Source organism: Nymphalis io, chromosome 15, assembly GCF_905147045.1.
Source record: "Nymphalis io chromosome 15, ilAglIoxx1.1, whole genome shotgun sequence".
NCBI classification, from domain to species: Eukaryota; Metazoa; Arthropoda; class Insecta; order Lepidoptera; family Nymphalidae; genus Nymphalis; species Nymphalis io.
Genome location: NC_065902.1, coordinates 6,117,265 through 6,142,202, shown reverse-complemented (window position 1 = coordinate 6,142,202; position 24,938 = coordinate 6,117,265). Strand labels below are relative to the sequence as shown.

Below are 24,938 nucleotides of genomic sequence, written 5' to 3'. Positions count from 1 at the left end.
TTGCAATGTACTACTTTTTATTCAAATTTCTGAATTTTGTTTACAGTAACAACTGCTGGGCTAAGGCCTCCTCTCCTTTTTGAGGAGAAGGTTTGGAGCTTATTCCACCACGCTGCTCCAATGCGTGTTGGTAGAAAACACATGTGGCAGAATTTCAGTGAAATTAGACACATGCAGGTTTCCTCGCGATGTTTTCCTTCACCGTCAAACACGAGATGAATTATAATCATAGTTGTTTACTTATCATTAATTTAGCTTTATTTTAAATCATTAAAAGTTGCTACATAATATAATTTTAAAACAACGGTATAATTTATAAAGCATATTAATAGGGTTGGCAACCCTAGTCAGTATGTGTTGTTCTCAGCAGCTGTTGCTCGATTTCTACAGATATTATATAGATATACTATAGTGAACGAATTAAAGGTAATACTGATACAACCAAAATCATTATTTCGGAACCATCTTATATACCTACATATATAGTTTTAGTCCACTACAGGTACATATGTAGATATATAACCGGTTTTGTTTTCTATTCAATAATTCCCGTATGTACAAAAAAAAACAAAGTAAGTACATTGAAAACTGAGGTGTTTACGTAAATAACAATAATATAACTAGTATTTGAGATATGAATATATGAATACTTATTGTATGTCTGGGTAGGCATCACTCAGTTATTCTATCAATAAACACTATATATACTAATATATAAAATTGTTGTGTTCCGGTTTAAAGGGTGAGTGACGCAGTGTATTTTCAGGTACAACGGACATAACTTCTTAGTTCCCAAGGTTGGTGGTGCATTGGCGATGTTGGAAATGGTTATATATCTGTTGTAAATAAATAATCCCTATATATAATAAATGAATAAAAATTTAAACCAACAACGTAATATAATTGGAATTTATTATATTAATGTTTTGAAACCATTCATTTATTTTTCAGCCGACTCACGTGTTCAAAGTTAATACCGGAACATTTGCGCTTTTGAGTAAACATAACACATTCATAGTAAAAATTATAAACAATAACAAACCGTGTATAAATGAATCTACAACGTAGCAGTCTCGTCATAGAACATAGTTTGAAAACGTCTGTTAATTATGGCGCAGTGTGAAGTGCAAATGATAACAATATATTAATCATGCGGTACTTACTTCTCGTGTGGTAGAGTTTCCACGTGCCGTCTTTCGATATGGTCGCGATGTGCGACGTATCTACTGCGAACGCCACGTCATAAACACCGGACGTGTGTCCCGTCAGCTCGTACGCTTTTGACACCTGTTTGAATTCGCCGGTCCGTGTGAAACAGACCTCCATTACTTTGACGTCTGGCGAAAAACCTGTAGCGACTACGAAACGGCCGCATGGTGATATTTTAGCTGTGTGTGTATTCATAAGGTAAGTATCGAGCCGGTTGAGTTGTTGTCCTTTTAGATCCCAAATAATCATGTCCGTTTTCGACGTACAGGACATCAAGAATTTACCATTGCTGGAAATCCCGAAACCGATTACATCATCCACGTGAGCCTGGAAAACAGTGAAAACACGCTTTGTGAATTATTACATTAAGGATAATGGCAACATGCAATGATATAACTAAAAACTATTGCTTTGGGAAAATCTAATACAGACTGCATTTTATCAATTTGAAAGTTTTCGTTATAGTTACAACATGAAATAAATAAAAAACACAGAAATTGAACTTTAAGGACACCGAAACACGGATATTTATCAACCTACTTTTTTTTTCTTTTTTTTTTCGCTGGAAAAACGCATTTACGCGTTTCCCCCACATGAGGTGGGGGGGTGGTTATGTGGGGCTCGCCGGCATTGAAGGCGCCGGAATACCCACTAAAAAACCAGCGGTACCCACTCCGTCTTGTCGAAGGGTATCAACCTACTTGACTTCTATAAGAAATATAAAAACTCCATATATATGGTATTTTAAAATCAATAGGATATTATAATAAGCCATTATTATCAAGGTCATCAAGATTCACCATTTCTTCGACTCCGTTTACATAATACATATAAGCTATAGATAGTTCAAATAAGAAGCAATATATAACATATTATATAACCGATGTTATTGCGTTGCTTTACATTAGGGGAATAACATCTAGCGTCAGTTCAGTAGAGATTACCTTCTACATATGTATTTATGTCTTTATAATTATTAATTTTTGTTTACCCCAAATTCAGTAATATCGGTCGAATGTTGCGTAAGCGTGGGCCTGAAGTAAATTTTATACAAACTTTCGTCAGCTAGTTTTAAACACTAAAAGTGTCGGAGACTGTATTACAAATTAATTAATTGTATAGGCTGTAAAGTAATTTTCAAATTATTTAATTAAAGAATATTAATTCGCAGTTCAAAATACCTTTTTGAGGTTAAATTTAAATAATGAATTACGTATTGAATTAACTTGATTTGTTCTAAAAAGCATTTTGCTACTGTTCCAATAAATCAGTTGAAAAAAAATTACATCCAAACTTTTTTCTTCTACTTAACTACTTTAAATGTGAATTTATTTGTAATTAGAATATTTCTGACTCTCCATCAAAAAAATTAATAAGACGCATTATTTTTGTATAATTTAATAGTCATACTTTTGGATAAGTATAGCGTAAGAGATTAACTTAAATAAGATATTAAATGGATTGATTGTTCTCTGTGCATTCCTAAACCAATCATTCGATTATGATTGGCGAGATGTTCTGTGTACGTTCGAGAAGGCTTCTGACCCAATTAAATCAAAAATATTTCTTTATTTTATTATAAAGAATAACTAGCGTAAATTTTAAGCTGTACAGTATAACTAGTACAAATAAGAGTAACAGCCTATTAATGTCCCACTGCTGGGCTAAGGCCTCCTCTCCCTTTTGAGGAGAAGGTTTGGAGCTTATTCCACCACGCTGCTCCAATGCGGGTTGGTAGAATACACATGTGGCAGAATTTCAATGAAATTAGACACATGCAGGTTTCCTCACGATGTTTTCCTTCACCGTTAAGCACGAGATGAATTATAAACACAAATTAAGCACATGAAAATTCAGTGGTGCTTGCCCGGGTTTGAACCCACGATCATCGGTTAAGATTCACGCGTTCTTACCACTAGGCCATCTCGGCTTTTTTTTTTTTTTACAAATAAGAGGCGATTCTTTAATTTCAGCTGGATAATATTAGGTTTCAATTGTGACACCAATTTTTAATTTTATTATGCGTAGTTAAATTGCGTTGCTAGAGATACATACATAATATGACGAATATATAAGTTATTGATAATTTATTTTTAATCACCTAACGCATGCGTAATAAATGCTCTCAAAACATCTTGAGACAAATAACGCAGGCCATATCAATAAGTCTTACGTATAAAAACATATTACGCATAAGTTACACTAAGGAAATATCACGTTTGTCAAGAATTGTTTCTGTCTAAGTAAACACGCAGCCGTGACGATGTCGCCAGCTCACCGCCTTTTAGATTAGCTTCGAGATCAGAGGGTAATGCACTCTGGGACAAACAAAATACCGAAGTTCTAAGATCGAATAATTTATTCCGTCGTATTGCAAAGGATAATTGGTATGCGATACCAAAGTAATAATAACCATATCTTTAGCTAAACATGCAAATTTATTGAATTGTAAAAACTTGAAATTCATTCGAAAACTCGCCACGTCGTTCCTACGATTGTGCGATGTTTGTTCTTCTTGTTTACCATAATAATTTTCGCATTTATTTTGCATATAGCTGGCAAAGAAAAACAATATAATTCTAAGTTAAAAATATACACAAAAACATTATGAAGTCTTGAACTATTATTTTTGTTTATTTATGTTATTAGAAGAAATTTATCCGTTAATGTTCCACAACTGGACTAAAGCTTCCTCTCTTCTGAAAAATGCGCTCGAAAAGCCGATCAAAGAATTCGCTTGGGATGGCCAGCATTTGGCAACCTTCGTCAAGTCCTCAAGTCGTCTATACCGCAATGTTTGAAGACGAAAGTCTTCAACCAATGCGTCTTACCTGCCATGACATACGGTGCCGAAACGTGGACACTAACTGCGGGACTAGTCCACAAATTCAAAGTCGCTCAGCGTGCTATGGAGCGAGCTATGCTCGGAGTATCTTTGAAGGATAAGATCAGAAATGAGATTATCCGGAGAAGAACCGGAGTCACCGACATAGCTTGCAAAATTAGCAGGCTGAAGTGGCAGTGGGCTGGTCACGTATGTCGTAGGACCGATGGCCATTGGAGCAGACGAGTCCTAGAGTGGAGACCGCGAATCGGCATGCGCAGCGTAGGGCGCCCTCCAGCCAGGTGGACCGATGACCTTAAGAAGGTGGCGGGCACCAACTGGATGCGGAAGGCGGAGGACAGGGAGCTTTGGCGCACCTTGGGAGAGGCCTATGTTCAGCAGTGGACAATGATTGGCTGTTGATTGATTGATTGATTGATTATAAGCTCACATTAACAAATGAAAACTGTACTTGCCCAGTTTTGACCCGCGTTCTTGTATTAAGATACAAGTGTTCTTTGCACTGCTATCTCGGCTCTCATTATAGTATTATTTAAGTACAATAAGCGTAAAAATTTAATCGTTTTGTGACAATCATATAATTCACTAATTTTATGTGCCATACTAGCCGATTGCCACTACAATTATGCTTTTAGGAATTTATTTTAAATAACATCAATGAGTGTAATAATTTTCAAATTAAGATTCGAACACATAGCGAACTGGTTGTTATTTATTTTGATAATGCCAGTCATTATAATATGTTTGACGAGCACAGACTGGTGTTTTTTACAGAAACAATCGTAATGAAGTCGCCCTGAAATAAACTCGGCCGCCGCCAATCTCTATTGCACCTTATCTCACTCTCCCTATGAATTTATACTTGTGTTTTATATATTTACATGTATTATTATTTACAATTACATTTTGTACATCTTGCATAAAAATTAATAAATTTAGCCTTTGAATCGTCAATAATATGCATTTTCTTTTAATTGTTTTAATATTATTTGTATACTTTGTAACAAGAACGATACATTGAATTTGTAAGTTAAGACTCAGTGTGTACAATGAAAATATGAATAAATGCTGATATAACGTTAACAAAACAGATCGAGCCATACATATGCATATATACAATCAGCATCATGTTTTATGTAGGCACGCTCTCGAGGAAATATGACCGTCGAACCTTCCTGCAGCTAAAAATATATACTCGAGGCTGCGCGTGCGACGATCCGAGCGTATATCTACACAATACAAGGTACGGTAGTCGGTAGGTAGGTACAATACTGCCATTGTTCCAGAGGAAGGTCGCATCAGTGATAACAAACATAATGGCTGTCTGACGAGCTAGTCAGCACTCAGCACTCTTCACTCCATAACTCCACGAGCACATTGTCACAAAATCTAACCAACGCGCAAACCGAAACGACTCATATTCATAATAATTTAAAATCTAAAATCGTATTTAATCATTCTAAAGATAGTTTAAAGCTCATTTTCATGGTGGAAAGTTGAAGACGACGCGGAAAGATTTTCAGGAAGTAACTCCTTTGTGTTCAGTGTACAGATCTTAATGTATTCAAGTAACCTTGGAGGTAGATAACGTTTTTTGTCATTGAAACTACAATATACACTTGATTTCTAAGTCACTTCAAAATTACACTTAAAACTTACACGTACCACATACACAATAACGTCAATAGTAGACTACAATGTTTATTCTATATAAAGACATTAAAACTATTAACGCAATATGTACTAAGAACATTTTGAATTTCAACCGTTTTTATTCGATATAACGATATCTGTTATATAATTCAAAACATTCGTTGAATAGTATAGTATTCGTAATACTTTTTAATCATTTACTGTCGTAATCGGGAAACATAGCGGTATCATTATGACCTAATTACGTATGATACTGAAATCGATATTAATAGTGGCTTACAATTAATGTCTATATTGCAATATCACATCTGCCCGCATTGTTATTGTATATTTAGGTTGCATGTTCTAGAGCGTTTATCACAACGCAAAAGTTCTAAGTCGTGACCTGGATGACGCAAATAGATGTTGCTGAAGATATAGGTCGGAAATGGTAATACAGTTGAGTGAATGAATGAGAATAAATTTGAAACATATATGAATAGTTTAGAGAATTATGGTCTCGGTTGGAAAATCGTTATTGCGAATGACTGCTACATACGTATTTGTTAGTTGCGTTTTTATACTACAAAAAATTGAAATCAATGTATAATTGTATCAAAATAGAAAACCTATTATAATATACGACAAGGGAAGACGTAAACTAATAGCATATTTTTTATTATTGTTATTCTATTTAGATATTATTGATATTCTACTAATTGTTTCAATTAAAAATATATATATAAACACTTTTGCTTTCTATGACTAAATTGTTCTTTTAAAAACCAAACAATAATTTCTTGTCATAACTTTAAAAAAAAAGTTTTTGTTGATCTAAAGTAAGCAATCGCGAGTTTGAGTAGAAATTAATTAGAAATTGAAAGACATATTACGATCGCGTTCAATTTATTTACCATTATACTTTTATTACGCATTGTGTTTATTTTAAAAAAAAGATAGCAGTGTCGTTTGAACAATAATGGGAACTAAACTGAGACAATCTTGAAAGTAGCGCGCCTCCGTGTTACTATGTAGCGAAATCTTGTGATCGCGTCTCTCATATCGTATTCAATAATCATTTATTATTTAATAGTCAACAAACAAACAAATTCTTTGTACATTGTAATACGCTTAGAGTTTACTAATTAATTGTATATTACATCAAAAAATATATAAATATAATTGATTTCAGTTTAAGATATTATCTAGATATATACGAACATTGAGGCCAACCTAGGGAGTTAGCAGTAGTTCAACTGGTATTTGTGTCATGACACTTAGCTTTTCCATAACACTTTTATTATTAAGAAATAAACATAATGATCATGACCTAAGCAATAGTATACAATAACATATTGCAATAAAATATATGATTAAAAGTGAGTGTGTATCAATTGTTTTGTAATACAGCAAACGTAATATTTGTACAGATATAAAAATTATAAGGCGGTAAAAAATAATTTATGAATAAGGGCAAGGGCTGTTTGCGTGGGTTTTTAAAGTGTAATAAGTTAAAGGTGAAGTATATACAAACAATAAGGTTTGTATATATAATCAATAAACTACGTGGCCGAACTCTTATCGGGCAGTGTCCTTGTCTTTGCATGGAATAAAAATTTATTGAACAAGCACGGAGGGAAATTACTGATACAGTTATGTAATACTTACGTGGCGGTGGACGTAGAACAAGCACGTATGTAGATACCACCCACTCATCAACAATTCGAACATCAAGCGAACTTCGTGTTATATGCTATATTTCGGTGTGAAGGATGTATCAAACACAAGGAACATAACATATCAGATTTTAAGTTTAGCATCGCGATGACGTCAGATACGTCAATCCCTATGAAGGTGCCCTCCAAACAAAAAAAACTTTACTTATGTTCGGATGTGCGCTTAAGAATACTAAATACAATAGATATTATTCTTTGTTTTTGTACCACAATAGAAGAATACTTTTTATCTCGAAAAAATATTAGGGTTTACCAAAGTTTTTTGACCCTAAATAAAAAGTCTACACAAATAATAAATTGCAAGAAATGAAATTTGAGTAAAGACAATAACAAAAACTTCATTATGTACTACGAAGTAAGTCCTATTTCTTGGAATTACTTAAGATAAGACAACAATACTTCTTATATGTATCTGTGAATAATAACATAAACAATAGCCTTAACGATCATGTAAATTTACAAGCAAAAAAGGTAAAGAATCTTAGATAACATGATACACCAGTGCAATGTTAGAATCATCCGAGCTTTCCTTTATGAACAAACTTAACAAAAAATAATATGCGATACAATATAATAATTATGATTTTTTTTTTGTGTTTGTGTTTAAAATGGTTCTGTAACTCTTTTGGTGTACAATAAAGCATATTCTATTCTATTCTAATAATTAATAATAATAATAATATTGTCCTCCAGACCGATTTCGGCCACGGCGGCCAATCTCAAGAGAGATTAGCCAACTACGCAGGAGATATTATAGTGCACAAGTGTATGCGCAAACACAGGTGCACTCTATTCCCTAACTCTCATAATCCGGTGGGACGGCAATCCGACACGACCGGAAAGAGTTCAGGCGCAGTACCAACGGCTTTAGGTGCTTTCCGAGGCACGGGAGTGTACACACTTCCAACTTCCAGACTCCGGGCTGCTACTGAGAATTTTCTGACAAAAAAACCCAAAAACTTTTTATTGGCCTGACCTGGGAATTGAAACCAGGACCTCCGGCTCTGCGGCCTAACATCGAGCCACAAGACCAACGAGGTAGTTAAAAATTCAATCTAATAATTATGACGTTTATAGACGCATCAAAATAGCGTAATAATAATAAAGCCGAGCATCGTGTAGCGCCAAATTTATTTCTTACAGTTTAATAGCTCTACAGTTTATCCGTATAACGCAACGCCACTCATCATAATATATTTCTCTCAAAATATATAATAAAATTTTTGGCATCATTTAACTTCATAAAAGATGTTAAAGACTTATCTTATACACATTGAAATTAAATTAAACTTCTTAATTACACATTCGCGACCGAAAACTTTATAAAGTTATGAACAAGGAACTGAACAAATCAAAGTAATAAACATTTATTATGAAAAGGTTATATTCATTTCTTATAAAAAAAATTTAAAGCCATAAAACATAATCAATTTATATAAATTATAGAACATAAGATAAAATAAATAATTTATATGGGTGGTATTGAGACACGTGATTCTAAGTAGTAGGGCTTTGTGCAAGCCTGTCTGGTGGGTACCAATGGGTACCCACCCATCAGTTATTCTAGCGCTAGGGGCATAACATCTTAGTTCCCAAAGTTGGTGGCGCATTGGCGATGTAAGAAACAATTAATATTCCTTACATCGCCAAAGTCTATGGCCGGTGGTAACTACTTACCATCAGGTCGCCCATTTGCCCTTCCGCCTACATATAAAATAACTACTTATGTTATTTCTTGGAAGTCGAAATGGTATCTGAGATCAAAAGTAAATTCTTATAACCCGGCTACCACCAATAATAGTCATCCAGACCGTATTTCGGCCACAAGGAACATAATCTTATTAACTGAAACACTAAGACGAAATCTGCATATTCACCAGTTTGCAATGAAGCGATATCGAATGAGCTTCGCGTAAGACACGGTATCTTTGCTGAGATGTGGAATTTCATGTTGATATTTATTTTCTCACAATCAAAGTATACTTTATTCAACTACAAGTACTTTTAAATCCGCATGTTACGGTGTACATTAAATTGAAAGTAAAGCAACCAGCCGTTTGGAACGTAGATTGTATAGAGCTAAGAACAAACAACAAATAAAGCAGTTACTCTTGTTTTTATTCTAAATTACATGGAAATGACGCCTATCAATATATATTTTTTCATATTTATTTCTTACGAGAATATTTCTTTAAGAGAAAAATAATAAAAACCTCACGGAACAGTTAGATTTTTATAAATAGCGAACATAGACACTATGTCTTAACCGTATAACATTATTACCGTCACTTAATGTGATTTTAAATGTACGTTTTCGCTTACGTAATCGTTTTTTGGTGTGCTGTTTCAAATGCTCGGTAACGTAACGACAGGCGGTTTCAGAATACTACCATGCAATCAATTCCTATAACAATGTAACTGTGATAAAATTGAAGTTACCTCTCTAAAACAAATTATTGAGGAAAATGATGCTTTTTATATTGTTTAAGTAATGATTTGCCCAGATATTATTTAGATTCAGATTAGAGTATCGAGAAACTACTATTTTGAGTAAAGTAAATCTTGTGATTATCCACTGCAGCCCTGCTCTTTTAGTGTAAATTAATGTGTATGAGCTTACACTAAAAGAGTTGATACGCATGTGATTTGTATCCACAATATACGGTTAAGATTCACCTGTTCTAACCACTGAGCCATTTCGACTCTTGGTGCTGTTATATTAGGTACAGTTTCTTAAACAAATGAACATCCTCAATGCGTTTTGTCTCACACAAGATAAATCGTAAACATAAGTACTTGAAATACTTAGTACGTGTTAAGATAAGATCCACTAGATCATTTGCTATAAAGTACTCTACTATTATTGCACACTTCAAAAGCGAAGCTGCGTGGTAGTGCTTTGTTATCGGATTAAAGTAAAAATCGCTATTTAGTCAGCTTTAACATTTCTAATTTTAAGAATGGATAATTAAAAAGATTCACGGCTTTGTATTTATGTATATGTGCAAGATATCTCTTTACAAACTAAAATCAACATGTTAATTATATCTTAATATTTTTTTAAAGAATTATTATTGTAGTAAGAGTCTAATGTAAAGTAAAATGAGTATGACTTAATTAGTTCTTTGAGATTCCTTTACAAAAACTATTACTCTTTTATAATTAGTAATTACATTTTTGCAACACAATGTTAATGATACGCACCAATTACGCAACTACGTCCACGTAGCTCGTTTATTTTGCTTTCATGCCAACTAATAAACTTTTTAAAGCATTTTTATTTAATATTGGAAATTACCACCGTCTGTCTACTAAAGGAACTAAAATTGTAAAATTAATTCACTGTTAATTTAATTTTATAATTGTTATATCCTTCATGTTTTAAAAGAACCATGATGACCCAGTGGTTAGAAGACGTGCATCCCAAAGCTAACCGATGATTCCGAGTTCCAACTCGGACAAGATCAACTGAATTTTCATCTGCTTAATTTGTGTTTTTAATTTATGACGTGCTCGACGGTAAAGGAAAGAATCGCGAGTAAGCCTGCATGTATCAGATGAAAATCTACCACGTGTACCAGCCCGCAATAAGCACAATTACACGTTTAACCGGAACACAGCGTTACAAATTATTGCTGTTTGGATGTACAATATATGCAGAGTGTTGAGTGGTAGCTACCCGGATACACTTACACAAAATGCTTCCGATACCTCAATAAAATATTGATAAATTCTATATTCACTAGATTCAGTAAAAAAATGTACACATTTTTATTTTGAATTATAAACTCTGTTACTTTTAGTACTAAAAATCAATCATAATCATAATATTTACATCATAAGTTCCTTAATTAAAACGCAAAATATTAAACATTTTAATAATGCATGAATGTAATTATTCGAAACACAGATCTTACAAACTATTAAAACGAACGATAAGGTTTAAGATCACATAATGAGGTTGAATAACAGATAAGAAATATATTTTTTTTTTCATAAAAAAGATGTAAAATATAAATAATTTTAAATAAAGAAAAGAAAAAAAAACCCAATATTACACAAAAACCCAAGGAACTTGTTGCAAAATGCGAAAAGTCGTTGTTATTAGTGTTGGAAATACAAATGATTATGTGCGAATTGCGAATACAATGCCTCTTATCACTATACGTATGAACACAATGTAATTAAACATTATTAAGGCTTACTACGCCAATCAAAAGTGAGTTCTGATTAAGATGCATGCATTACATTTGAACGCGATTCTACTGGAAACTGTTACGAAAAAAATAATGTTGCATTCATAGCAATAGAGAAATTCAAGAATTTAATATAAAAAAATACTTTAAATAAAAAAAATAAACGTTTAGTAATGACGTATTATTAAACGTTTAGAAACGTTTAATAATAGTATTGTCAATAGCATTAGGACAAAGGAGTGCAAAATTTTAACTGAAGACACAGGGAAACTGCGTGCTGCATTGGCGGTATAAGTAATCGTTAATAATTCTTAGTGTCAACGTCTACGGTGGTAGCCACCACTTACTATCAGGTGGTCCGTTTGCCTGTCTGTCCAACTATATGTAATGAAAGTACTTTAAGATTCTGTTACAAGATTTTACCCACAAATTAGGTTAGGTAAAAGCTTGAAAAACGTTACGTGATCGAACTTTGAATATTAACCGTCAGCGTCTTCAATTAACAAGTTCTATCTTTAAAGGCGATTAGGTTGAGTCATTTAGGTTTTGGACAATGGACTAAGCCATAACGTGACCAACTGACCATTCGCTAGAAAGAGAAATAACGTCAGTGCGGCCAGAACCAGTCTGCCGTCTGTAGTAATGACGAAGGCGCAGACAGCTGGCCGTACCGACCTTTGTTTCTCTCATAATTTTCCGCACGTTTTTACCTGACGGATGGATATCTATTGTCTATACCCATTGTCCATAGTTAAAATGAAACTAACAATTTCGACAAGTCATAATCGTAAACATTTTTATACAACATACAATTATAACGATGAATAAATAAATATTCTGCTGACATCAAAGTCGTAGTTTTTATTGGGGTATTAGTTTTATTATTATATTACCTTAGTGAAATAAATAAATATAATGAATATTTCGCAAAATATTTCTTTTTTAAAACTTGAAAGCAATGCCGCGCGCATTATGATAAGTATACCGAGACGGGTTCAATTGTTTAGTGTAATTTTATTGTCCTTTTACATTGTTCTACTCGAGTAAGGCCACGATACAAAATTTAATATAAAAAGGCACTTGAACTTTTAAAGACTTTTAAGCTCGACGCGTACATAATATTTAACGTAATTTTTTAACTAATAATTTCGAAACTAGTATTATTTCAGTATTTATATATGACATAAAATTAAGAAGTACGCTATACGTGCATATATAATTGTTTATGGTTTTTTTATTACCAATAGTGAACAATAAAGTATTTATTTACTTAAGTACAATTGCATCGATGTCGTATAATATCCATGTACAAAATAAACATTATATTAAAATATACGAACATTAAAAATAATAATATTCAAAATAGAAGCAAAAACCATTCGAGGTTTAATGTGAATTACTCGAGTTTACGAAACAGATGGTTCTGTTCCATGTAAAGTAATTTAACTAACCCTTAGTTACATATACCTTAGTTACATTGTGCATTGAATTGATAAGTATTTTCAAAGTTTATCAGCTGTAAAAGACAAAGGACGTAATAACCATGAAAATAGTAACAGCAACAATGACTCACCTTAACAAGAACATCCGTGCAGTCTGCGAGCGGTTATCTACAACATTGCAATTTGTATGTTGACCCTTATACGCTACTCCGTGACCACTCATAACAATTTAGTCTCGACTAATTTAACGGCTAAATGAGCCTTTAAAACTATTTAAAATTTATTCATACTAGCAATACGAACATATAACAGTGGAGATACACAAAAAACGTCTTTGATAACTGACATTGATTTTATTCAAGGTTTTCTTCAGCAATTGACGTGAATAATGAAATATTAACTGAAAGTTCTAGCAATGTCAGATCAATAGCTCTTAAGTTTTCATTTTCTTCCATAGAATATGGTTCAACAGTTAAAACAAAGAGGTTCTACATCATGAAATTTAAAAAAAATAGTCATTTTTATGTATTCCTACCACGAGCAGTTTAATTATAGTTGTAGATATATATAAGTGACCATTGCATGATATGTAGGTATTTTATCGAAGATTGACTTTTTCACATTTTACCGATTGGCAAAGCTCAGTTTTAAAATAGGTCAAATAATATTGTCTATACTTTTCAATTTATTCAAATATTTTGTATTTATGTCTTTAGTTGCTTGTAATATATATATACATATAGGCAAAGACAAAACATTACAGTACCTTTTCTCCTCTGTTTGTCTATTTGTATTGCTTTAATGTTATCAATTTTAAAAAAATAAGAGTAGAAAAAAATATGTTTGCAACATGCAAATTCAAGGTCGAATTTCGAACACTAGTATATAAAATTATTCATAAAATGTATATAAGGGTGCTATGATTATCTATCATTATTAAAACAAGATGAGATAGTTTTGTTGTATCCATTTCAATATGTATTTAAACAGCATTGTTCATACCAGAACATGCGATTGATAAAAGCGTGAACATTACTTATTATTTCGGGTTCATCAGCCGCTTTGAAGTTCATCTACCGACTTCCTGGAACCACACGAGGCTACGACACGAAAGTTTATCTAAGTATTTACAAACATTAGCACCACACCTTCCGGAACCTTATCATTATCAGATTTACATTATCACTTTCAAGAACGATAACAATAACTGATAATTGCACTGCGATTGTTACATCTTTCGTAATCCTCCGAAAGACAAGCGATTAGGGTTACGACAGACTTTTCAAGGTTGCGACGGACACGTACTGATATTGACGACGAGTCATTAAACGTTAGCTATAGAAATCATTATTTGATTGATTTCATAAGTAACCAATAATGCCACAGTCTACTCCTCTCCTAAGGAGAAGATTTGAAGTATATGACATCACGCTTGCTACACAGGCGTCAGAATTCACATTCGATCACGAGATTAATAATAATAAGCACGAATTAAGCACTTGAAAAGCCTTTGATGTTTGACCAAATTCGAACCCGCGATCCTCGGTTAAAATGTTTCACTGGACCATCTCGGCTCACTTCAATTGAATTTATTTTTAGTCTTACGTTTTTTTGGTTTCGCTCTCAATGACAAATGAATTATTTTAACAAAAGTCGGTATATCATTATATTCGTAAGAAAAACTATAAGGTTACATTTTTAATTAATTTCAAATGCCCATAGATAAGAATTGTAATTTAGTATCAATGAATACAAATTTAATGAACTTGACTTCATTGCCTCACGTAAAGGTAATGTTCGTAAGGACATTGTAAAATTGTCAGCTAATAACGAATTAATTGTAACAGTAACTTTATTTATTCAGTTATTGTAGGAATATTAATAATATGATTGACACGTTTCTTACCTTTCTACCAACATCTACTCGATAGTTAAATACAAAGAATATAACCAAATATTTGTCTAAATATTAGAACTTTAAATTATTTATCATGAATGTTAGCATCATTACTTTTTGTATTGTAATTTCGATTCTTTGTACGAAAAGTTAAGCAAGATTAATTGGTATATAGAAGACGTAAAAATTTACTACTTGCAAAAGATGCTTGCCCGCACCATTCTTTTCTCTAACGTATCAGGTACACAGTTCTCTGTAGACGGTCCGCATGTTGCAAATCATATAATCCAACAAAAGGACCCTTCGCTATTCACGAGAAGCTAGCGTCAATTGTCTTAGCATTATCACAACTACTTCCAGAAATTTCTAACAGAGCAGGTACAAACGTCGATAGTAACGAAATTCCTTTTTGTTCCGTTAAAATAACAAAACCAGGTAAGTCTACTTGAACGCCATAAACATGGAAAACTGCTAAGTAAATCAAGAATTTGCATTCCAGTTATTAGGTTTGTACATTATATTCTATTTTTTTTATATAATATAACATGTAAGTTATATATAATTTATTATCCTCATTATATTATCGTCTTATTTAAAATAATATATTATTTTCTTATTATAGGTATAATAGGTTTGATTGTTAAATAAAAATAGCATATTATGTATTGCTATTAATTAAAATAAAAAAAGACGAAAGAGAAGTAGAAGTTTCAAAGTTCTTAACATAAATGAGACTTGTGGTATTTGCGCTGATTTTTCAGCTGAGGCCAACGATCTATACGTGGGTTTACATTATGACGCCCACCTATTTTCAGCCAGTCTATATTTAATATGTATTTCACGTCACTGCGATCAAAGACGCCGATTTTGCGACTCAGGGCCAAACGATCATTATTGTCGGAAATACACTATGGAATCGATTTTTATTTACAGTTCTAATGAAAAAAGCATCTCTCTGCGTGTGTTTATGTGTGTGTTATTGGGGCTATATTTCATTTACAATTTCAAAATATTATTTGTATTCTTTATCTTTTTAACTTTTAATATACGAATGTATGTTCAATGATAGCATCAACAGTGTAAAGAAAAATATTTTTGTACACTTAAATAGTACATAAGATCATAATTACTTAAAGAATACTATTTCTTAATACCTTGTTATAAAAATAATTCGTAGCAATGTGTTGTCATTTGATTTGTTAATCTCTATTTATATGATTGAGATAATATTAAGCAGGATCGTTAATTTGTTTTGCTTTTACGTCGCCAACGATGCTCTTAACACATATAAACGCATTTACATATTATTCCATTTATATCATTTATACGAATGCAACCCAGAAGTAAATAATTTTATAAATTAAATATGAAAATTCAACCCATCTTAAGGTCAGTGAACATCACCAACTAAAATGAGAGAGGTAACATTATCAATAACACTTAAACGAGAATACATTTGAGCTCTGTTTACACAACGCAATAAAATTAAAATGAACAGAAATTATTGTTATCTGTGTAATTGTATGGTAATTTTGAATTTCGAAAGGAAATATTGTAAAACTTCCAACTGCCGAACATTTAGGCATAAGCAGTTATAAAAATATAAATACAAGAACGATTTGTAACAAGTGAATTGTCTCACGAACCATAAAACGATTCTTTTACCAACACGTGAACTAATGTAATAGACCATGTCAGTTATTCAATAAACCGTATAATATAAACCGAGTTATACTTAACGAAAACGCTTAAGTAAAAACAATACGAGTAGTATATTGATATGATCTTATCCTCTAATATCAAGACACGAATGATTTCATACGTCACATAGATAAAATTACGTATGCATGCTTCCGTTCTTATGCTATTTATTTAGTTTATGTAACATATATGCATACATTTTAAAATAAATTTCGATTATTTTAATAATATTGCCAGGTTGAGTTTTTTTTAAGCTTCCGCGTAGATCTGCTTCTAAATATGAACAACAAGCTTATTAAGATTTGAATCATTATGCAAATTGAATCTTATGCTTCGGTGTAAAATTGAGGAAATAAATTGGACATAACAACTATAAAAATATAGTGATTTCTATGTGCAAAATTTATTATAAATATATATATTAAAATATTAAGTATCTTTAATGTTATCTTGGACAAGTGTTGCGTGTCGTCGATGACAACCGTTGAAATACGTATCTATACAAAGTGAAACTGAAAGTAAAAGTATGCCAAGAAAATGTAGTTGCATACAATAAATATTAAATAGTTTCATACGACCGATGACCGCAACGAAAAAAATTCTGGCGGAAAATATTTACTAAATATATAATTAACAAGCTCATCCGATCGTCTTTCCTGTGGAAGCCTCGTTTTAACGTCTAATTTCCATTTGTTGTTTGTGTAAAGGTTTAATGTCCTTTTATAGAAAATCTGACTCAACAAAGCCTTGTTCTATAGAACATTATGTATATGAACATTATATATTTAAAACATATTACAACTTCCCTATAATTACGGCCATTCAGAATCTAAGACTAATTATTTCTGTACTTCTAGTAATTATCTAGCTAGGTGAATTTATTTTTGCCATTATGATCGAATTATTCCATTAATGCTGTTAATTAGTATAGTAACGCTTTTTTAACAAATGGATTTAAAATTAGTCGCTAAACCATATGAGAGTACTGAAATAATACATTTGATTGTAAATTCTTAACAATATGGCACGATAAAACCAATGTACTCTTTTAAATTGAACATTAATATAATTCGATGCGGTTTCTACAATTTCATTAAGTAATTTTCTAGAAAGTTCCGACCGGAGCTTTTACTTCATATCAGTTGTTTTCTATTACAGTGTTGATATCAATTATCTTTAGCGCTTGACATATTTAGTTATTATATATAATTCAAAGGTCAGAAAGGCAAAATGTACTTCCCACAGCGCGTTTTTTTGGAAAAAATCAAAACTTCTAAAAGCTTCAATAATGTTTTATAGCTCAAATCGTTGATAAAGGACCTTTACATGAAATAATATCGTTACAATACGGGAACAGATCCGGGTGAAGATAATAAATATTTAAGTTTAATTTATTTAATTATGTTACAGAAATGTCTATTAGGACGATATCTAAAATTGTAGTATATATGTAATATAACTATTGGTGTCCATAACTAAATAGATTTTTGTTATACTTTTTTAGCTGAAAAAGATTTCAAAATTAGTTGTTGTATATCCCTGCAATGTTGTATCACACAGCACATCGTTTTTTTGTTTATTTTGTGCGTGCGACGGACGAATTGTGTTTCACAAATCAATGAATAATTTTATTTAAATTGCTCCTTCTTTGAAGATTTATAAGAATAAAACTATTTACCTTATCGAATGTAATAACAGGCGTCGCGGATCCTATGGTTCCGTCTTTTTTCTTCTCAATCTTGTACACAACGATGTTATTATCCCGCACGGTGTGAACGACGAAGGCCTTGGAATCTGGACTCCAGGCTATATGAGATGCGTAATCGAAGTCGATGTTCACCCTCAACGTCTTGTGCTCCTTCACGTTCAGATCGCGGATGTCCCATACGATCACAGAGCCATCTGGTGGGCAAAATTTATTGTTACTAAATGTGAGCATCGTATTAAATATCTTTTTAAATTTAACGACTACTCTAATATAATAAGGCCTTTTATTTATATGGTTTAACTTGTATCGTCCCTAATGTGTTTATTGATTAAATTAAGAAATATAATTTTACTTCCGAGTAATATTTTCCTCGAAGGGCATTGAGTATTTTCCCTATAACATACAATAATATTAAGATATTTGTGTGACGCCACTCGGAAGTCACACGTCAGAAGGTGAAATACACAAGCTTTTCATGTTGGTTTCCCAATGCCATGGCATCGCTGGCCATGACTGTTAGTCGTTTCATTGCCAACCTCATTTTGACTCACGCGATATCGTATGCAGAGACCTGTCGCCCACACATTGATGGCACTAATTTATAACCCATAACAATAATGTAAAACGGTGCAACAAAATACAAATGTATTTGTAATTGTAAAAAAGTACGAGCCGAAATATATTATATGGCTTTAGCAAACAATTGTTTCAAACTTAAAATGCTTCACTATTGTATAGACCTAACAATATCCGTCTTTTGTTTCGATTTTACCTCTTCTCTGAAATCTTTTGAATATTATCAATACTGCAATGGTCCTAATACTTTTGAAATCTTTAAAGATAGGTAGTGTCATAAAAATCTTTAGAATATTATCATTATTTTCGGAGAAACAAAAAAAATTTTACTTAAATGTCTTAAGACCCGATATGCTTGTTTTAGGCAATGTGCAAGTATAGACTGAGAAATCTAGGTAAGCGTTCAGCAATGCGGGAACCGGTAAAAGGTCATCAGAGCACTGAGATATCGAAACTGAGTCACTGTATCAAGGCCTTTGGATTTCAGGCTGTTATGAGCGCAATTTCAAACGCGCTTAAACGTAAAGTCGTGGACCAGTGACGGTAACTCACCGATAGAGCGTGTAATGCCAACTACTGGAAATCGTAATCCATATTATTAATATAGTACGTCATGCGTGCCCGCGATTAAGTTATCGCTTGAACTAGAGTCAAGGGAATTTCGTATGCATTGATGAACCGGTTCACTTCAAAACCGTCTAGAATTCATAATTGTGATAATATATAAATCTTACGACGTTGGTCGCATATCAATTTCATTTTCACTTGTTGATAAATCATATAGCATTCTAGTGATATTTATCAATGTCACGAAATTATACAAGGGAAAATATTGTCCGATTTGTTTAAATTTATTTTCCAAAATAACCAACGACAAAGGAATAATGTAATTAAGTTGATTAGCAATTATTTCGAAGGAATTTAGTGAAACAACTAACGAGCCACTTAATTAATATTACCAATTAATTAATTATCGCTAACAGTTCCCGTTAACTAATCACGAGTACAAATGCAATCCATTTACACTAATTTATTTTTAATAAATATTTCAGTGAATGAACAACAAACTCTGCCCTTGCTAACCTCACTCAGACAACTTACATTGTCTTCTATATATTTTTAATATGACGAGCCGGTTGGCGTGGTTGGTAGATACTTGCCTTTCACGCTGAAGGTTGTGGGTTCGATTGCCACCCGGGACAGACATTTGTGTGCATGAACATGTCTGTTTGTCCTGAGTCTGGGTGTAATTATCTATATAAGTATGTATTTCCAAAAAAAAAATAGTATATGTAGTATATCAGTTGTCCGGTTTCCATAGCACAAGCTTTGTATAAGCTTAATTTGGGTCAGATAGCCGTGTGTGAAAAATGTCCCAGGATATAATTATTGTTAATACCGATCACTGATCAAAATAACTTTACCAAACAGCAATTTCTATATAAGGAAAACGAAAAATTAATATATCTCATCTAGATAGTTACAGTTATGAAACTAAAAGTTAATGATTTTCCATTAGACATGTAAAATTTTTAAACTTACTATGCCTACCTTGTAAGTCTAGGAATAAATCCAGGGCTGGTAGAGCCCACATTACCAATGCTAGCGCTTGACGATTTATAAGTACTAGTAAATGTCTATTTAAATAAAACAATTTTTATTTTATTTGATTTGTTATTACGCCCATACATACACAAATTAACGCCCATGTTATGTCTACGTCATTTAAAAAAAAACATGGCCTTTACAGAAGATTTAAACTGAATCAATTGATTGTCGGAGACACTTGTCTTTGGTGGCTTTATAGACCATATAGTCCAATACGATGACGGTAGGTTTTACACCTTGTACATGTATAAAAAACTAAAGCAATAATAATATTAAGCTATAAAAAATGTTTTAAAAAAAAACAAAACATATACAATCAACAAATATTTGTTACATATAGATCTGTTATCTATATATAACTTAATAGTTTCAATCGGATTTTAACTTATTTTCGTGCATATTTTGATGTGCAAATAGTATGTTTTATTTTAAGAGAAAACATCTTATAACTGTCGTGTGGTGAAATACATTATTCTACCAAAGTTTGGATGTAAAACAATTGATTACACAGTATACCTACAACATATAAATATCAACCTATGGAAATTTCGAAATGAAGCAAAAATAAGCTTGATGGTAGATTATTATATTTGATTTTGTATTATATAATATTGATAATATATTATATAGATTATATTAATTGTATAATTTTATCATTTTCGTAATAAATACAAACGAAAAATATTTCATTTATAAAATATTAGTTATAATTGTTAGATTAGGTTAAGGATAGTAAAGAGGAAAATAATGTCCGTAACATTTTACGATTTGATATATTTATCATTGGCAGTTTGATATGATGACAATGATCTCTAAAAATACTGCGCAGGGCATATTACAGTGCACACACACATAAATACAATATCTATTCTCTCACTCTGATAATCCGATGGGAGGGTAATCCCACACGAACGGAGATAGTTCAAAGAACATCTTTACATATTTTCATAGACAAGGGAGTGTGATCATTGCTAAAGTCCACATTTGGGGCTAAAAGGGAGATTTTTTTTCGACAGAATAAAACAATAACTTTTTATTGGCTCACCCAGAGTTTGAGCCTAAGACCTCCGGATCTACGGGCATATACCTACGTTAGCTCCAAGACTAACTAAATCAGTCACATTTACTAAATTATAAATGCGAAAATAAATGTCTATTTATTATCTTATCACGGCCTAAACTACTTAACCTATCGTTATGACAATTGATATAGAGATAACCGGGATCCGAATACATAGACATAAAAAATACGGAACTTACAGAAAAATACGCGCTCTACGTCTCGAACGCGAAGAACGATACATAAATTAAGATTAAAACTTTATTATTCCATTTTGAATTATATCGAAATATAAAACAACATAATATAAATATAAATAATTACAATAAAAACTTTTTTCAGTTAACTTAACATGTATGCATTTGTTTTATCAAGGCACAGATCAAGGCCCAAGGGTGAGATATGACGTAACGTTTTATGCATTTAAAAGAGCTCGGATAATGCGAATACAAATAATTTTTACCATTGTAATGTATTCTAATACAATGATTTTATTTTTTTAGGTCAATACAACTGACATATATTAGAAAATACTTTTAAAATAATGGATATCACGTAAAATAAAATATACAACTAATTAATATACCATTATTTATTTTTACTAAAATCTACGATTAATTAAAAATCTATTAGCGATTTCGGCTTAATACAAGTAATTATTTATAAATTTAAACGACGAAGGCATTCTACTACATGAGCTATAAACGGTTTCATTTAAAAATCAAATAGTCAAGTCAAGCTGTAGTTTTTAAAAAAGTAAACAAAATGATCGTCGACGTTCTATTAGAAAGTGGCATTTAAATCAGCCTTATTACTTAGCTACATAAATGTAATCAGTTAATTTGAGTCCACAACGAAGATTATGATAGTTTTTATTTACACTAAACGCACAAAAAGTTCGTTATTATCCAACATGAATAAAAAATTCATGGTCATGGTTCAGACGAGGCACCGGTTGGAATTATACATACATACAATTATTAATTCGATAATAATTTGCATTTTTAAAGATACAAAAACTTTTCTGATCCCAATTAATTATTAATTAACATTGATTGATATAACGTCTAACAGTTTACAATACCAATTATTGATTTATAATTGTGTACATGTATTATTTGTTTTAAATAATATAATTATACTAGTTTAATAGGTCAGTAAATATATACGCATATATATAAACGTATCTTTATATTCAGAAAGCGACACTATTGGAGAGTTTGACCCAGTTGCGACAAGCGTTCGAACTTCTAATTCGAATAACAAAAAATTACAGTTATTTTAGATATAACGATTCCTGTCTTTTTTTTTCATACCAAATATTCATAATATATGGCTAAATATGAGTAGAGCTGCGCATTTAATTCATTTAGTTCATTGACCTTTTCAAGGGTACTAGGAAGTGCCACGTAAGTATATAGCAACAAAGCCTCATCGACCATCGATTGATTCGTTACTCGGATACATATTACAATGTTTAAATCATTGCCAAAGTCAATTCACACAGAAAGACTGCCGATTTTAAAAACACAACCCACAACAAAAACTCGTCCATGTCAGAAACGCTTGTAACGAATTCAAGGTCTCTTCGTATTGTAGATGAGCCTTAGCTAAAACTACCTAAATTTGTTTATATAAAACATAAATGCAAGTAGTAAAGACTTAAAAATTAATGCAAATGAATGATACATTGTTACACATAGCTCTTTTTTTTAAATGTATCAACATATCATAAAGATTACGTTGATTTTTGTCATTTCTGAAGTCTATGTCAATTCTGAAGATTCGATTTTCAGCATCACAGAGTACACTCATGTGGGTAAACTTTATGTGCGATATCGTGTCATGGTGTCTTGGTGGGGATCGTGGGCGTGTCGAAGTGCGATGACGAAACGGAACCTTACTTTGTGCAAGTTATTGTGAAAGAGTATCGACGCGGAGGCGAGCTGTGCAAGCGCCATGGTCAAATCGCCTCTTAGTGTTAACAATTCAACGACAAGCCATATTAAGCTGAAATAACAATAATATGTTGAGAAACTCAAAAGTTGTCGAAAGCCTTGTTATTGTTTTTTTAATTCAACGTATTTTTTTTTTTCGTAAAATGTGGTTTACATTTTTTTAATGTATTCTTTTAAAACATATTTTTATTTCGTTGTCTTTATATTTTTGATTATAAAAAGAGGGAAATTTAATTTACCTTATTTGAAAAGTAGAAAAGTTTAATTTAGACAAAAAAAAAACACATTTCAACCACTCGCTACTAATAATAATAAGTAAACTGTGAATAAACATTTATATTAAACATGTCTTTTAATACTGAATCGTCGACCTAAGCTTAAATTATGAATAATTATTAATGATAATTTAACATAAGATGTTATATAATAACATCAATGTACATACATATTAATGTATGTACATTGAAAACCTCGTAACATAATAGTATGCATTGATGCCACTCGTAGTTGTAACCTAGGCACTTGATACTTACTTTAATGTTGGACATTCGGTGTACTGCAACCGGTGACGTGACAGCAGCATAGTAGCATTCTCTTTCTTAGAAATATGAATGACTAACAATTACGATATTTGATATTGGAATCATTCTTGTTTATATACATCATAGGACTCGTGGAATTCTTTAAATTTAATGAGATAATCAGAAATATATAATCATTTATTGAATTGAAATTAAAGGTTGTGGGTTCGATTCCCACCCAGGACAGCCATTTGTGTGCATGAACATGTCTGTTTGTCCTGAGTCTGGGTGTAATTATCTATATAAGTATGTATTTACAAAGGAAAAGTAGTATATGTAGTATATCAGTTGTCTGGTTTCCATAGCACAAGCTTAATTTGGGATCAGATGGCCGTGTGAAAAATGTTCCAGGATATTATTATTATTATTTATAACGAAAATTTATTCGTGTCGATTAGTAATATGAATGAGAATTCTTCAGTAATAGTTACCAAAGCCATAATGCGTTATCTATCGAGGAAATACACAAATAATTCGCCCTCAATGATTATTGTTAATGATATATATGATTACGTTTGTTAGACATCATTACCCTGTGCTAAATCTCATTATCATAGAAAATTGAGCACAAAGAAGATAAAACAAACTATTTTGGACACACGAAACGTAAACAAGATACGCTTAAAGACGTCCGGTCGCAAGGGCAATACTCTCTTTGAGGTGGTTCTTTAAATATCAATCCATTCATATTGTAAATTGGGTTTCTATAAAATAATGATTCTGCCCTTGATCATTAAGATTTTTTTATTATAATTAAAAGGACTGATATGATAATAAATGGGAGCGTAT

General features: G+C 31.9%; 1 protein-coding gene and 1 long non-coding RNA gene across 2 annotated transcripts in view; one reads left to right on the top strand and one right to left on the bottom strand.

Moving 5' to 3' along the window:
• The window catches only part of LOC126774001 (transducin beta-like protein 2), a 70,295-nt gene that overhangs the window by 14,001 nt on the left and 31,356 nt on the right, over positions 1 to 24,938 (bottom strand). The window contains exons 3-4 of the mRNA XM_050495286.1: positions 18,337 to 18,560; positions 1,164 to 1,536 (exon numbers count right to left, since the gene is read on the bottom strand). Of these exons, the coding sequence (XP_050351243.1) occupies positions 1,164 to 1,536; positions 18,337 to 18,560 (597 nt within the window). The remainder of the gene's footprint in view (positions 1 to 1,163; positions 1,537 to 18,336; positions 18,561 to 24,938) is intronic.
• LOC126774034 (uncharacterized) lies at positions 1,259 to 1,728 on the top strand. The gene is made up of 2 exons (XR_007669783.1): positions 1,259 to 1,407; positions 1,478 to 1,728. It is a non-coding gene; the product is annotated as an uncharacterized LOC126774034 (long non-coding RNA).